The sequence below is a fragment of the Taudactylus pleione genome, unplaced genomic scaffold, assembly GCF_031769625.1.
Source record: "Taudactylus pleione unplaced genomic scaffold, aTauple2 ptg000886l, whole genome shotgun sequence".
Classification (NCBI taxonomy): domain Eukaryota; kingdom Metazoa; phylum Chordata; class Amphibia; order Anura; family Myobatrachidae; genus Taudactylus; species Taudactylus pleione.
In genome coordinates this window covers 1682501-1699150 of record NW_028285287.1, presented here as the reverse complement: position 1 = coordinate 1699150, position 16650 = coordinate 1682501, and the positions used below count along the sequence as shown (strand labels likewise).

At 45.1% G+C, this 16650-nt stretch overlaps 1 protein-coding gene across 2 annotated transcripts in view; it reads left to right on the top strand.

Annotated features, from left to right (window-relative positions):
• Window positions 1-2126: 2126 nt before the first annotated feature.
• Window positions 2127-16650, top strand: part of DHRS13 (dehydrogenase/reductase 13) — a 36208-nt gene continuing 21684 nt past the window's right edge. Inside the window, exons 1-2 of one of the 2 annotated variants that reach the window (XM_088459001.1) lie at window positions 2127-2288; window positions 7881-7999. In XM_088459001.1, the coding sequence (XP_088315127.1) occupies window positions 7904-7999 (96 nt within the window). In that variant the 5' untranslated portion in view covers window positions 2127-2288; window positions 7881-7903. Of the gene's footprint in view, window positions 2505-7880; window positions 8000-16650 lie in introns of both variants that reach the window. The other variant, XM_088459000.1, reaches the window with a different exon arrangement.

Genomic DNA, 16650 nt, shown 5'->3' with positions numbered 1-16650 from the left:
TTATGCTGTTTTGAAGGTAAAGGGTGGTCACACCAAATATTGATTTCATTTAGATTTATCTTCTGTTCATTCACTTATTTGCATTTTGTTAATTGATAAAAATAAAACTAAAACTTCTATTTTTGAAAGCATTCTTACTTTGCAACATTTTTCCCACTCCCTGCCTAAAACTTTTGCACAGTTTTGTAGAGAACAAATTCAGGAGTGCCTTGCTACAGGGTGCAACTACTATTAATGCGACATCATAGGGGAATACCTTATTAAGCAAATATGCATGTTGCTTCGTGGTCCTCAAATCTGACTCTTGTGAATCGTTACTGAACATCCTCTGATTACAAAAGATTATTATTCGCAAATTTCTCATAGTAGTCACCATGCATGTGGTACTTCCCACCAGTTGTTGCAGTATTTTTCCCTATCTTGTTTCCCTTCTGTAGGAGTGGATTTTCATTGTTAAGCTGTGTGTTGGTGAGCAAGTGTGGGCTGCTTGCTCGTGATCACTAGTGTGCACGGCAGCTCTGAGTGTGGCAATAAATGTACACTGCGTTCTTTGCTATAGCATTATGTCCGGAGGTTTGCTACCTAACCCAGCATCTGTTTCTAAGGAGTGCAGATGGGTTACCAGAGAGGTAAGGGTCAGAGATGTATCAGTCACATGTGATGTGATCACACCCACTACATGGGATGACCATTTCCCTTCTGGTGGCACACCTAAGCTTTCTAACAATGGTGAGAGGTATGAAGGTATGTGATATTTGCAAAGAAGTTCCTATGGTGAACTGTATTATGTGTTACCAGTTATTTATATATAGAGCACACACATCCTGCAGTGCTTTACAGAGAATATTTGGCCATTCACATGTCCCTGCCTAAGTGGAGCCTACAATCTATATTCCCTACCACATTTACATACACACACACACTAAGGTTGATTTTTTTTTTTTTGTTCGAAGCCAATTAACCTACCAGTATATTTTTGGATTGTGGGTGGAAACCCATGCACACACCAGGAGAATATACAAACTCCCCACAGTTAGGACCATGGTAGGAATCAAACCCACAATTTCAGTGCTGTGAGGCAGCAATGCTACCTATTACATCATCCGTACTGTATCTTACATATTTAAGCAAGTTTAATTTGAGCCCCTTCAAATGAGTACTGCCTCCCAATGCGACCCTGGGATTGATGACACAAAATGGTTGTGCACACTTACACCTGTTTAACATTTATATAGCTTTTATTAGTATGGCTATACTAGATTGCTAAAAGCTAGCATTTTGTTAGTTTTAATGGGTTCAAGAACATCAATGGTTGTTGCATATTGTTCAATAGGGGTTGAATAGTATATTACCAGACCCCAAATCTTAATTATGAACTTTTTACCATAAACCATGCACCCTGATAGATGCCAGAGGGGGTAGAACAGGTGGGGGTGTGGGTCCACCACAGCTGTACAATGTTGCAATTTGTGGCATTGTGCCACAGGGAGCATGGACAGGTTGCCCATCGTATAATTGTGCCCCCATTCTGCCCACTTCAATGGGTAGTGCCGGATCCAGGTCTACACTCTGCGGAATCCGGGAGAACTTCCTGAAATTCGGGAGTCTCCCAGACATTCCTGGAGCATGGGCAAGTAAAGCAAAATTTGGTGTCACCCCTCGGCTGGGCGACACCCAGATGGAGGCCCGTACCCCCCTTGTGACGCCAGTGCCCAGCACTCCTAGATCAGAGCATGTTACTCTACAGCTGTTGTGGATCTTTAAGTACCAGGGATACTTTAGCAGCATATTGGATCTTGTAATTTCTGCAATGTGGGAGACAGAAGGCAAATCGTTCTAGGATAAGCTGGCAACAGTCCCAGGTGGAAAACTCAAGTGAAAATGAGAACCTCCATGTAATGTAAGGTGCACTCTTATGATATTCAGTAGGATATAAGTTTATTAAGGAGCACCCTATGATTATCTTTAGGGACACAAGTTTTTTACCGAAAGATACGTTCAATATCAGTGACTGGCCTATAGGGCTTAGGCAGGTTTATATTGACCATAGGGGGCAGTGCAGCACTTGTCACTTGGAGTACTTTTCGCAGATAGGTTGTCTCCACTGGGCATCCGTATGTAAATAGGAGTTTTATGCTGTAGCCAATGCGGTCCGGGCTAGCTGTCTGTACTGTAGCAGATACATAATAGGAGATTATAATGTGAGCAACAATCTGTCACATCGCAGCAGAGGGGGGAGGGCGCTGAGCAGATTGGACTAGGACGCGTCTGGGGTGATTACGGGCAAGGTAAGCTGCAGCTTGGCCGTCCTGAAACTGAGACGTCGTGTAACGGTGTCAGGCAGTCAGCCTTCTCCGGAGACGGAGCAGGAATCATGGTGGTCACTGTCCTGCTGGTGTCAGGGGTCTCAGTGGGGCTCTACGTCTTAATCTACTATAACTTCATCAAAGTAAGAAGATGCAAGAGTGACGCCAGCCTGAAAGGGAAGACTGTCATCGTGACAGGTAAGAGGGGCACACACATGCACTGGAAGGCTGTTGTACTCATAGTGACAGATAAGAGGGGCTCATACATGCATAGAAAGGCTGCCATACTCAGAGGGGCGTGTGGGTAATAGGGGGGGGCATGGTTGCTGCTATTTCCTAGTTGGAAAAAGAACCTCTGTGACGTATTCACTACGTGACCGCTGCAGGAGGCTGGACCGCTCCTGCGTTACCATCCACTAGGGCATAGAGGGGGAATAAATAATTATGGCGAGCCCGCGAGGGGACACTTTTGGTCCCCCGTTAGCATCCCTTCCCCCTTTCAGGCCAGGTCACGTGGGTGTGACGTCACAGGTCCATCTGCGCTGTATAGTCTAGTCCTAACCATAGGGGGCATACCTGCAGAAGGAGGCTGGAACATTCTTAGTGAGGTTTGTAATAGGGACACACACCTTCAGTGCTTATACTCTTCGTGACGGGTATGAGTTATGCACACACACTTGGTGGCTGTCCTATTTCTAATGATGAGTAAAAGGGGCTTAAGCCTGCACATGAAGACTGTAAAACTCTGCAGAAGAAGTCTGACACACACCTAGTGATGGATGAGAGAGACACACACCTGCTCAGGCAGCCTGGGGACATTCCTAGTAATGAGGGAGAGGTAAGGCTGGCACACTCTAAGTGACTGGAGTAATAGGGCACAAACCGGCAGAGGAAGTCTGCTATACCCTTAATGACGTGTAAGAGGGGCAAACACCTGCTCAGAAAGCCTGCGCATTCCTGTTGACCAGTGAGAGGCACACACATGCAGTAGAATCCTGCTATACTCTTAGTGACAAGTAATAGGGGCACAAATCTGCATATGATACTTTTAGTGAAGGGTAAGAGGGGCACACCTGCAGAAGAAGGCTGGCACACTCCTAGTGACCAGTGATAGGGGCACACATGTAGAAGGCGACTTTTTTTTTTATGCTTGGTGACAGGCAATAGAAGCACACAACTGTACAGGAAGGGTGAACTTGGAAAACTGACATGCAGGTCATTGTCCTTCTTGCGACCTACATAAGGGGAAGGTCTCTTGATTGTTATTGATCACGGGATATAGACCACATGAAATCATGCATGTTGATTAAATGTATGTTAACTTTGTGATTTGTAACCTACCATTTGGACCTGCAGATTAACCTGTATGTGCAATGTCCAGTAGTAGGTAATCATTTGTCGTAGGAAGATGCCATCTGAGGCTGATTGATATATGTATTGTCCATTCTGACTTGCCAGCAGCTGATCAAAATGATAGATATTGGTGAAATGATGGGTCTTATACATTCCCAACTTGTTGAGTGAAGCTCATAGTCCCATTAAAACTAATTTTATGATACTGGCCTGGAGATGGTCACACCTCCCATCGTTTATATTTTTTCCATATTAAATAATACCTTTCACCACTTAACTGGCCAATATTTTTTCCAAAAAGTGCTCAGAAATTGACTGGGGTTTTTTTTATGAGGTGGACTGAGGGCTGGTTCATTTACATTTCCCCAGCGGCTGCTCCTCCTTGCAGTTGCCGGGTATACACTGGGGGGACTGAGGGCTGGTTCATGTACATTTCCCCAGCGGCTGTTCCTCCCTGCAGCTGCCGGGTATTCACTGAGGGCTGGTTCATGTACATTTCCCCAGCAGCTGCTCCTCCCTGCAGCTGCCGGGTATACACTGGGGGCACCGAGGGCTGGTTCATGTACATTCTCCCAGCGGCTGCTGCTCCCTGCAGCTGCCTTGTATACGGTGGGGGTGAGGGGGGGGGGGCTGAGGGCTGGTTAATTTGCATTTCCCCAGCGGCTGCTCTTCCCTGCAGCTGCCGGATATACACTGGGGGAGGCTGAGGGCTTGTTCATGTACATTTCCCCAGCGGCTGCTCTTCCCTGCAGCTGCCGGGTATACACTGGGAGGCTGAGGGCTGGTTCATTTATATTTCCCCAGCGGCTGCTCTTTCCTGCAGCTGCCGGGTATACACTGGGGGGCTGAGGGCTGGTGCATTTGCATTTCCCCAGTGGCTGCTCTTCCCTGCAGCCTCTGGGTGGGGACTATTGTCTGGCTGCAGTGGTCAGCAGCACGGCAGACATTGGGGGAGGGAGGTCTCTCTGCTATTGCCGGCTATGTGTGGACATATGTTGGCAGGCAGTTTGCAGTAAAATCATAAGGCATCAGAAGCAGTGGTGAGTTTTCCCTACCAGATACCAGTTGAAGTTGCATCTCTTGCCCACTCTCACCGGTGCTTTTCAAGTCCATATATTTTGAGGGCAAGTGGAGAAGTTGCCCATGGCAACCAATCAGGGCTTAGCTATCGTTTATCATGTAAGTACATTCTGTAACATGATAGCTGATTGGTTGATATGGGCAGCTTTTCCTATCCTCTTTAGAAGGGTGGATACATCTCTTGTGTACGGCCACCCATCAACAGCGCCAGCTGTATGTCCGGTATGTAGTCAGGATGCCGATGGTCTAAATGCCGACCTTCGGCATCCCGACTGTCTAATCCCAGCAAGGGTCTAATGACAGGTGTCGAAATCCCGACTGCTGTCATTTTACCTATGCTGGGAGCCCTACGCCCGTCATCCTGATCGAAGGTAAGCCGGGTGCAGACATGGGGGGGGGGGGAGGGTTAGGCAGCCCCCCGGGAGGGTTAGGCTAGGGGAAAGGGAGGGTTAGGCACCCCCGGGTGGGAGGTTAATGTTAGGCACCCCCCGGGAGACTTAGGTTTAGGCTGTGGGGAAGGGGGGGGATTAGGGTTAGGCATTTGGGATGAGAGGTTAGGGTTAGGCACCCCTAAAGGAGAGTTACGGTAGGGAATTAGGTTAGCAGTACTTACCTAAATCAGCAGTCGGGATCTTCACCCCTGCCGGGCTCCCGCTGTCGGGATTTGACCGGCGGTAAATCATACTGATTCCGTATGTCCATACCTGCATCCTGCAAAGTTTTCTTGTTTTACTCTATTTTTACCCTTACTTGTTTTGTTTGTTTTTATTTCATTTTGATATTAAGGCAAGCTGCAGTGATGAAACATTTTATCTCTAAGCCTGAGCCATAATGCAGAGTAATAACATAGTGCTGTTACTTAACTCTTTCCACATATTGTACAGTGGCAATAACCTGACATTTAGCTGATGGTAAAGACTTGCTTGTTTTATGTTAATAACATCTTTATTTTGTATTTGTCATATAAGTGAGTAAGAACAGGAGCAGATAGCCATCACACAGAGGAAAGCATCCTCATGCATGTTGTTTCACCTAAAAAACAACTTGAGTTGTAAAAAAAATATATATGGTCCCATTAATTCATGAAATCTGTTGTTGCGCTTAATGGGTAAGACAGCATTCATCTAATACAGGTTGAGTCTCCCATATCCAAAATGTTTGGGACCAGAAGTATTTGGTATTTTTTGTATATGTGCATATGAGAGATCTTGGGAATGGGACCCAAACCTAAACACAATGATTTTTTTGGTTCGTAGACAGACACCTTATACACACAGCCTGAAGGTTATTTTATACAATATCTTTAATCATTTTGTGCATCAAACAAAGTTTGTCTACATACACGAAATTCATTTAGGTTTCATATACACCTTATACACAGCCTGATGATGATATACAATATTTTTAATAATTTGTGCTTTAAACAAAGTTTGTTTACATTGAAACATCAGAAAGCAAAGGTGTCACTATCTCAGTCGCGCTCAGAAAATTCCATATTTCGGAATATTTGTATATGGGAGACTCAACCTGTATCTTACCATTTCTTACCAGCATTGATTTACCAGTGAATATGTTGCCCCGTGTTTCTTCTATGCCTGGGTAAACTGATGCAGCTGGTCTGATCTTTGTATCTCAGGAGAAATGTAGGCTGTAAACTTCAGTAAAAATAGATTTTATAGGCCCTGATGCTAAACACTGGGATCTGGCAATACTGGATGACCGAGTTTTAAGTATCTTGTCTTTAGTTCATGGCTCTAACAAACATGACAACTGTCATGAGAGCTGTCATTTGATTTTTGCGCATATAGGGCCTGATTCACCAAGGTTCGCAACAGCGTATGCAGATTGGCCGATGGTGCGTACTGCGCATGTATGAGTTAGCATTGCGATCACTCACGCAGAAAGAAATCCATTGCAGAGTCAGTGACGTGAGGTCAGAGTTTGGGGGTGGTGACGGGGGAGTGGTCAGAGAAACGCAGGCGTGCCTTCCGTTTGAACGCCGTTACTTGAGCGTGCATAAATTAGCTACTGCGACGGCATATGCAGCTTGTGTACTCACTGCGTACAACAAAGTTAGCCATTCCTGAGTAAGGTCAGGGCTGCTGTAATTCTTTGTGATGGGCCGATGTTACCAATGTATGTTCCCAAAGTAGATTCAAAACTGCAAGAAATTACGGATGTGAGATAGCGGTATTGGGCGTCTCTATGCTGGCTGTGTGACTGCATTAATTGGCATATTTTCGCAGCGGGTCTGCGCACCTAATCGCAGCTGCTATCGCAATAGTGATCCATAATGAATCCAGCCAATGGGCCGACGGGATTTTTCATCATGTTTGGTCAGATTTTTAGGACAATCTATGCATTTCAGGTCAATATAAAAAAAAAATGAAGATTCTCACTGGAATGCAGACCAGCAAGCCTCCGATGTACCCCATGCCTCAGGGGTGTCACCAGATCAGTGAAGTGATAGGCTGCATTTTTATTAATGTTGGTATAGACAACAAAATGGTTGCCACCAATATTTAGGAGCCATAGGTCCGTTTTAATATAAAGCCTAAAAGAAACAAAAGTGCCCTGGGCTAGTTAAACATTGATCTTAAACAATCACCGGGAGAATCAAATGTCAGAGCAGATGTCTCCCATCATTCTGGACTGTGGCTGCACAAAAATTGGGCATTGGTAACATGTTGGCAAAATTTCAATGGGAAACTGTAGTTAATATAATGGCATAATATCATCATTAAAAATAAATACATTAAACACTTTTATCCATGTGAGAAACCCTTAACGTTAACCTACAAATAAACCCCCCAATTTTTTTTAAACCTGTCGTTTTTGAATAATTGAAGTTAGATATACCCAAAGGACATAAGATAACACAATATGACTTGTGGGACTTTACCAGGATTTTTTTCAGTTCTAAGAAAAAAACAGGGCTGTCATATTAAAAAGTATATGGATCTGTCACTTATAGCGACATGCTGGGTAGTTACAGTAGTATAGGTAGAAAGTGAAGTTTTTGTTCTAAATTATGTTTGTGTGAGTGATTGGAGGAGATGATTTTTAAGAAAAGTTGCTACTACTTTTACTTGCTTAAGTTTAAATAATAAAATGACCGGAAAACACTTTTAATTTGTGCAGGATCAAATGGAGGAATTGGAAGAATGACTGCATTAGACATGGCCCAGCGGGGGGCTCGAGTCATTCTGGCTTGTCGCGTCAAAGAAACGGGGGAAGCAGCTGCATATGATATACGTACAGTAAGTGTAAAACTTATGGAAGCTGATTCATTAAGGGAAGATGTGTGCTAGTGGTAACATGTAGTTTTAGCATTCTATGGCTCACGAAGAAACAGGAAGAAATAAAAAAAAAATTAAAAAATTTGAGGTACAAAATTTCAGGACTGTCTTTAGTACAATTGAGGGCTTGTGTGAAATGTATTACATTGCGGTGCGCACAATAATTTGGGTTGTTTAATACTGCCAATATAAGATGGTATTGCCCTCCACCATGGGTAGTTTATATAATAGTTGCTTATTATATGTAGCTCCCCTCCCCTATGCTATTCATTCCATCGCCAAGTGGGTGTGGGAACACTATGATGTAGATGTGTGGAGTTTGTATATTCTCCCTGTGCTTGCGTGGGTTTCCTCCGGGTGCTCCGGTTTCCTCCCACACACCAAAAATATACTGGTAGGTTAATTGGCTCCCAAAACAAATTAACCCTAGTGTGTGTGTATGTGTGTGCGCATGTGATAGGGAATACAGATTGTAAGCTCCACTGGGGCAGGGAATGATGTGAATGGCCAAATATTCTCTGTAAACTGCTGCGGAATATGTGTGCGCTATATAAATAACTGGTAATAAATAAATAAATAAATGTATTCGCTGTAAATTGAGCTATCAAGTGCCATCAGAGGAAGAATAGGGTTTCCAGAACGATGTTCTACTCTTCCGTAAAAGCTGAACGTAATTCGGACTACTAGGGCAATATGGTTTCTGTATATGAAACGTATCTGTTTAAAAGTAGTCAGGCACTTCTCCCAGTTTGGTAGAAGTATGAACCAAATCATCAGATTTTAGTAAATCAGCATTATTTAATACATATGGTCAAAAACACATAAAAGTGTATTGATATAATCTGCTAAGGTCTGTCTTGTCTGCATATACCCCATCATCTCAACGGCTGCCACTGCAGTGAGCGATGAGTCAGACCTGGACGGAGGAACACTCTGTGCCGGAAAGAGGTAAGTATATACAGCAGGGTGGCGTATGCCAGGTCCCTTTTGTTAGTGCACATATAATGAGCTCATCTGATAAAGTGTTAGAAGTAAGAGATCATGCCTTGGAATCTGCGTTTTCATTAGTGACACCGAAAGAAAATCAGATTGTGGGGCTCTGAGCACTGGATAACTGATTCTATCTAAGTATGTATACCACGTTGGGATAATTTAGTATGCTTAATACAGTAGAAGAGAAAAAAACCTCCTGGGTATTTGGTGGTGTACCCAGGCGCAAAATAGTAATTTGCAAAGAAAAACACCCAGAGACGGCAAAGTACATGTTTAGTATTAATAATTAATGCAGCAGAAGAGGCATAATCTCCTCTATCAGGTACTGTACCTTCCTCTCATTCAGAGTACTCTCATCAGCTCTGCTGCATGGTGAAAGCAGATACTCACTGCACTTTGTCACTAGCAAGCTGTTCTGTGTTCATTGCTCATAGTAATTATGCCTTACAGCAAACTTTTATTTATTTTTATTACAATTCTGAGTATTTAATTGTGGAATTTCAGGACAAATGACTGCAATGTATTTACATTATTACTAATTTGTTGGATGCACTGCCTTGTAAAATGGTAATTATATGAATGTAGAGGACCTAGGGGCCCATTTATCAATAATCACATTTGCAATGTGATCTGAGCAGTAGTCGTTATGTGAAGAAAATAAAACATAGTGCAAATCAGTTGTCATCAAGTCAGAATAATGGTAAATGAAAAAAAAATATACCGACGGACATCGGGATTTAAAATGACTAATGTCTAAGGCGCTTATGAAATTGGAATAAGGTGAGCAGGATATTATTTACTATTAATCTGACTTGATGACAGCCATGCTTGCCGACTATCTGGCTGCCCCTTCCGGGAGGGAGCAGCCAGATCGGCTTAACTGGGGGGCGTGGCCAGCAAACGGGGGCGGGGCCGGCCAGACTACAAGAGCTTGCGGGCGGAGCCACACGATCGCGTAATTTAGGCCCCGCCCCAGCTACACACTGACGATATTACAGGCAGCGTGAAGCAGGGGGCAGGGCCAAAATGACGCAATTCGCCGTGAATCGCGTCACAGGCCCCCCCGTTGCCGAGGATTTTCCTGTAATTGCGGTGGGGGGCAGGAGGGGTTTGCAGCCGCCTGGAGACTTGCCTGCCTTCCCGGGAGGTCGGGAGCGGCACCCGATTTTCGGGAGGCTCCCGACCAAATCGGGAGGGTAGGCAAGTATGATGACAACCGATTTGCACTATGGAGGCATGTTTTATTTTCTCCACATAACGACTACTGTCAGGATTTGAGATCCATCCAGATCGATTCATGATTGCTATTGCAACCACCGTAGGACCGCGGTGTTGATTTGTGTCCATTGTACTGATCTCACCCATAAAGGGTGAGTATATATCTATATACTTTCTTCTTTGGTTTTTATCACAGATTTACACTATATCTTTTTCCATTGTCTTTTTTCCCCCAAAATAATACTGATCCTGGGGAGCGCCGGAATACTTCCCTATTTCTACAGGCATATGGATTAAACTATTCCCAGTGTGTGGTTTCGTTTTAAGTAGGATCAGTCATGGGGGGGGGGCGCGCCAGTCCCTTAGTTTGTCAGTGGCACTCGGACTGCTAGATACACCCCTGCTCTCTGTATACCTCTCCTTCGGTGATCAGGTTATACAGAGCTCAAATATCCTACTAAGCTGCTTGTGCTTTTGTAGTTGATTAAAGAGCCTATTGTATATCATTGCATTGCATGTGACTTGTGAACTGCTGTGTGTTATACTGCCTTTTTTTTTTTATTCAATAACTGTCACTACTCGTTGTTTGCGCTGGTATTTGGCAACACCCGCTGGACGTGTGCAGGTCTTAACAGGACAACTGGTTGATAATGTTGTGTTTATTACCATGTGTCTACCATTACCACTTTATTGGAAATGAATGTACTGAAGAAGGTCGACAAATATTGGATGACATGTTTTGAATGCATTACATAAAGTGATTGTGGCAATATGATGCCCGAATAAAGCATTTTTGCTAAATCTGACTTTGGAGAGTGCCCTTGTCCTTGGTTATGGGACAGTGTTCTCGTGTGTGTGTGTGTGTGTGTGTGTGTGTGTGTGTGTGTGTGTGTATATATATATATCAGAGGCAAACGCAGGATTTCTAGAGGGGGGTTTCCAAATGCTTGGTTTTAGAGTGAGTGTGGCCAGTCCATGAAGAGGGCACAATTAGCACTTAACCAGCTTTAATATGTGTCATACAAGGTATATTGTGTCATAATTCCAGCATATAGAGGACCAGCGATCACAGTAAGTCATTAAATGCGGCAGTAAGACCATCCTGTCTGAGCTGAATGGTTTTATTTTAGATGTGGGCACCATTCCAGAGTATTATAGCAATTCCGGGAGTCTGGGGAAGCAGCAGAAGAACCTAGCACCACCCTGGACATATATGTACATATTGGTGCTCTATAGCAGCACATCCTTAACAGTGCATGTTTTCTAGATCTCCTCGTTGGTGCACAGGTTATTTATTGGCTGATACATGTTAAAAGATCCACAGGTTGTGCTAATTATTTCATTTGTGATACTGAGAAGAACATGCAGCACTAGTAAAATTGTATTATATTACTATTTCTATTGTGGTCATGGTGTGGGCTGGGGAGGGGGGTATCCAGGCAGATGGAATCCCCACCCCTGCGTTTGCCTATGTATATACTGTATATTGTATATCATTGCATTGCATGTGACTTGTGAACTGCAGTGTTATACTGCCTTTTTTTATTATTCAATAACTATCACTACTTTTTTTTCTCATAAGCCCTGTACTGCAGGTATGTGGGTTATATTTGGGTGTGAAACATTGTCACATTGCATAGAGACTTTGCATAGCACTAGCAATATTGTTATGTCCAAAGAATCTGAGAAACAGGTGGCTGAAGCCCCTGTGCTGGTATCATGTATGGCCTGCAAAGTGGGGTTATCCCCACAGGACTTCATACAATATGGATTATGTGGTCACTGTTTTAAAGAGTTACCACATCAGTCAAAACTACCAGCCTCTGGGCAGGAACCCCCTTGGGCTTCTTTTTCCCAGATCATGGCTCAGGTTGCAGATCGGTTGGCGGCTCCTAGTTCAGTCCCGATGATGGGGTACCCTCAACTGCAGCCTACTATGTTTATGCCCCCTATGCATCCGTCCTGGATGGACGTTTATGCTCGTTCAGGTCAGAGTGTGGCCTCATCCTGAGCAGCTTTTCAACAACCTCTGCAAGCAGCTAGGCCAGTACAGCCAAAGACCAGAAGGCGGTCGGCCTCATCCTATCACTCCATCCAGCTTGCAGATTCTGGTACATCGTCTAATGAGTGTGGGGATATACAGGGCTCCTCTAATCCTCTAAGGAATCTCTCTCAGGAGAGGACCATTTTTCAACAGCAGAGGTTCCCTCCTTGATTAAGGCGGTCAAAGCTGTGCTAAACATATGATGAAGTTTCAGTACAAAGAAAGGCTCCAGTATTCATATGCCAGAAAGTGGTGAAGCCTGGGTTTCCCAAATCTGAGCACCTCTCAGAACTTATGGGGGAAGCATGGAGGTTGCTGCCTTATACCCCTTTCCGTCAGATGAGTGTACTAAATGGAAAATTCCGCCAACTGTAGATGCGCATGTGGCACATCTGGCCACATTTCCCATACCATCTGCATTTTCCCTTAAGGATTCCACAGATAGGAGACTTAAAGCCTGCCTCAAGGCAGTCTTTTCTCTATCAGAAGCTGTTACTCGCCCAGCCATGGCTATGGCCTGGGTTTCCAAAGTCATTGAGAAATGGTTGAAGGCACTGGAAGAGACTCTGCCAGAGACTTCCAGGGAACAGCAGGATATTATCTCCTATGTTAAGGAGGCAGCGCCCTATTTAGGAGAGGCAGTGTTGGGTGCTGGTATGTTATCTTCTAAAGCATCAGCGGTCTCGGTTGTGGCTCGCAGGGTAAGCTGATGCAGGGTCCAAGAAAACCCTGAAATCCCTTCTGTTTATGGGGGGGGGGTTAATTCTGTTTGGCACAGAACTGGAGTAATTGCGGCTACGGTGGCAGCCTCTAAGACAGCTGGTCTACCTTCAGCATTTACTCCCAGACCCAGGCAGTCGTCCTTTCGGCCACAAGGAAAAACAAGGGGTCAGTCTTCCTCCAGAACCAGTTCTTGCAGGAAACCGCAATCCAGCATATCCTGGTCAAACAGACGTCTGGCTTTCAGTTCCAAGGGTAAACCTAAAGCCTGATGAGGCAGGCCTCCCCCTGGGGGATCCCAGAGTAGGAGGCTGACATCTTCAGTTTTTGGAAACATGGCATCTCACAACAACAGACGCCTTGGTTCGAGAGGTGGTCTCAAGGGTATGCCCTTACTTTTTGGAGAAGTCCCCCGTAGAGGTTTTTCTGCACTATGGCAGCAGAGTCTGCAAAAGCTTTGGACCTCCAGCAGGCTATTCACTCTCTGCTGGTATCAGGGGTGATAATCCAAGTTCCAGTGAATCAGCTGGGAAAGGGTTATTATTCCAACCTGTTTTTGATTCAAAAACTCAGTGGGTCTTACCGTCCTATTCTGAACCTAAATGGACTCAACACCTTCATCCGGGTTCCCAGGTTTCGTATGGAAACCCTTCGGTCAATTGTGTTGGCGATGGAACCAGGGGATTTTATGGTGTCTTTGGACATTCAGGATGCATATCTACATGTGCCAATTACACCATCCCACCAACGGTTTCTACGGTTCGCGGTGCTGCAGAAACATTTCCAATTTCAGGCGCTGCCTTTTAGTTTATCAACAGCTCCTCGGGTGTTTACCAAAATTATGGCAGTAATGACAGCCTGCCTCAGGCGCCAGGGGTTCAGGATACTGCCATACTTGGACAATATCCTGATCCTGGCGCAATCTCCACAAGTGTTGCAGCATCTTCTCAGACTGACGATTGCCTGTCTACACAGACACGGCTGGATCATAAATTGAAAGAAATCATCGCTTCTTCCAGTACAACAGATGGTGCATCTAGGGGCATGCTTGGATTCTCTGGTACATAGAATATATCTGCCAGACGACAAGATTGCGACCCTTCAATTACGGATACGCAGGTTTCTTCACAGCCTGTCAGTATCTGTTCATTTAGCAATGCAGGTTCTGGGATCCATTGTGTCATCCTTCGACATGGTGGAATATGCCCAGTTCCACTCCAGACCGTTGCAGCGGTTAATCCTCTCACCCTGGATCAGTCTGTCGCCAGAAGTGCGACTATCCCCATCATTGTTGTTAGACATTCCGTCTCAACAAGTGTTGCCCATTCTGGATTCCAGATTGGATGCTCCTCACTACCGATGCCAGCCTCCGCGGGTAGGGCGCACGCATTTCAGGGAAAATGAACATCCAGGGAAAATCTCCTGTCCATTTAAAGTTCTGGAACTACGAGCTGTATTCAGAGAGCTAGTTCAAGCACAGGAAATGCTGAAGGGCAGGCCTGTCCAGGTACAACCGCAGTAGCCTACCTCAATCATCTGGGGGACATGCGGAGCCTGGCTGCCATGGCGGAACTGTCAAACATTCTGGTCTGGGCAGAATGTCATCTTTCAGCGGTCTCGGCAGTGTTCATACCAGGAGTCCTCAATTGGGAATCGGACTTCCTAAATTGCCAGCATATACACGACGGAGAGTGGGCTCTTCATCCACAGGTATTTCAGCCTAGTGGACAGATGGGGGTCCTCCAGATGTAGACCTCATGGCCTCAGGTCACAACCACATGGTTCCCAGGTACGGGTCCAGAACCAGGGATCCTGCAGCCGAGTTTGTGGACGCTCTGGCAGTGAAGAGGAACTTCGAATTGGCGTATCTGTTTCCTCCATTTTCCCTCCTTCCAAGGGTTATCAGGAATTTCAAGCAAGAAGGCGGGACAGTAATACTGATAGCACCTGCTTGGCCCAGACGCCATTGGTTCACCGACCTCCAGAGTCTCTCCATAGACACTCAGTGGCCTCTTCCTCTAAGGCCGGACCTGTTAACACAGGTTTCCTGCCTGTATCCACACCTTCCACATCTGTCTTTGACTTTGTGGCTCTAGAGACATCTGTCCTAAGAGCTAAAGGTTTTTCCACTTCTGTAATTCAGACAATGCTTAGGGCAAGGAAACCTCCTTCTGCCCGCATTTATTACAGAATTTGGCACTCGTATTTTCAGTGGTGTGAACATAGAAAGTATGATCCCCAAGTGTTTAAGGTCTCTCGAGTGCTTTCTTTTCTTCAGGCGGGATTAGAACGGGGTCTCCATCCGGCCACCCTGAGGGTGCACACATCTGCACTTTTCGTTTGGTTTCAGTGAAGGATCGCCCCGTTGCTTGATGTTAGAACTTTTTTTCAAGGTGTTCTGTCAGATCAGCCTCCTTTTATCCCTCCGGTAGCTCCGTGGGATTTGTCTCTGGTTATCAGGGCTCTGCAGGCTCCCTCATTCGAATCCCTGAAATCCGTAGACCTTAAGTGGTTAACAGCAAAAACTGTACTTCTTCTTGCTATTTCCCCTGCATGAACAGTCTCTGATTAAGCAGTCCTTTCTTTTTACGCTCCTATTTTGGTGTTCCATCAGGATAGAGCTGATCTTCGTACAAGGGCTGGTTACCTGTCTAAGGTTGTATCCCGGTTCCATGTGAATCAAGAAATTGTGGTTCCAGCCTTCAAGTCTAGAGGCCTCTCTGTAGATGAAGCTTCTTTGAACATTGTACGCGCGCTATGTATTATTTATGTGTGGATCACACCGACTCGTTAGGAAGACAGATTCTTTATTTGTGTTGTATGGCTGTCATAAGCGTGGCTGGCCAGCCAACAAACAGACTCTGGCCAGATGGCTTTGCATGACAATTTCTCAAGCATACACACAAGCTGATCTCTCAGCACATTCTACTCGATCTGTGGAACCATCGTGGGCATTTCATTGTGGTGCCTCTGCTGAACAATTGCGCAAGGCAGCCACGTGGTCTTCCGTCCACACCTTTGTCAAATTTTATGCATTTGGCACATTTGCCTCTCAGGATGCTTCCTTTGGGCGTCGGATTCTCCTTTTTACTGACACACAGGAGCGTCCACACCCTTAAGGGAACTGCTTTGGGAAATCCTCAAGGTAATTTCGGTGGACCCTATGGAACCTGAAGAAGAAAATAAGAGTTATGGTATAAAATACCTTTTAACTGTCTTTCTTCGAGGTCCATAGGGTCCAGAGGACACCCACCCTCACACACCTGTGTTATTGGGTAATCTTTCTGTGATTCCCTCTTCTTAGGGAGAGTGGTTATAGAGTACAAGGGTCCTTTCTTCTTACCTTTTTCCTTCTCCTGCTTTGGGCTTGGTGACAAACTATCTACCTGTAGCCAGGGCGGGGTATATAGGACCCAGTTCATCCTGGGAGCTGAAGCTTGTTAACCGTTTGGTGCCTGGATCACTCCACAGTTAACAAAGGTATGTTATGCCATAACTTTTTTTTGTTGTTGTATTTTTGCATCAAAGTGTGGTCTGAGTCTGGAAATCTATTATAGACACAGCACATGAAGGATCTCACAATTTTAGTGATATGCCGATATAGATAGTGTTCACGCTAGGTACGGCGCCCTCCTGC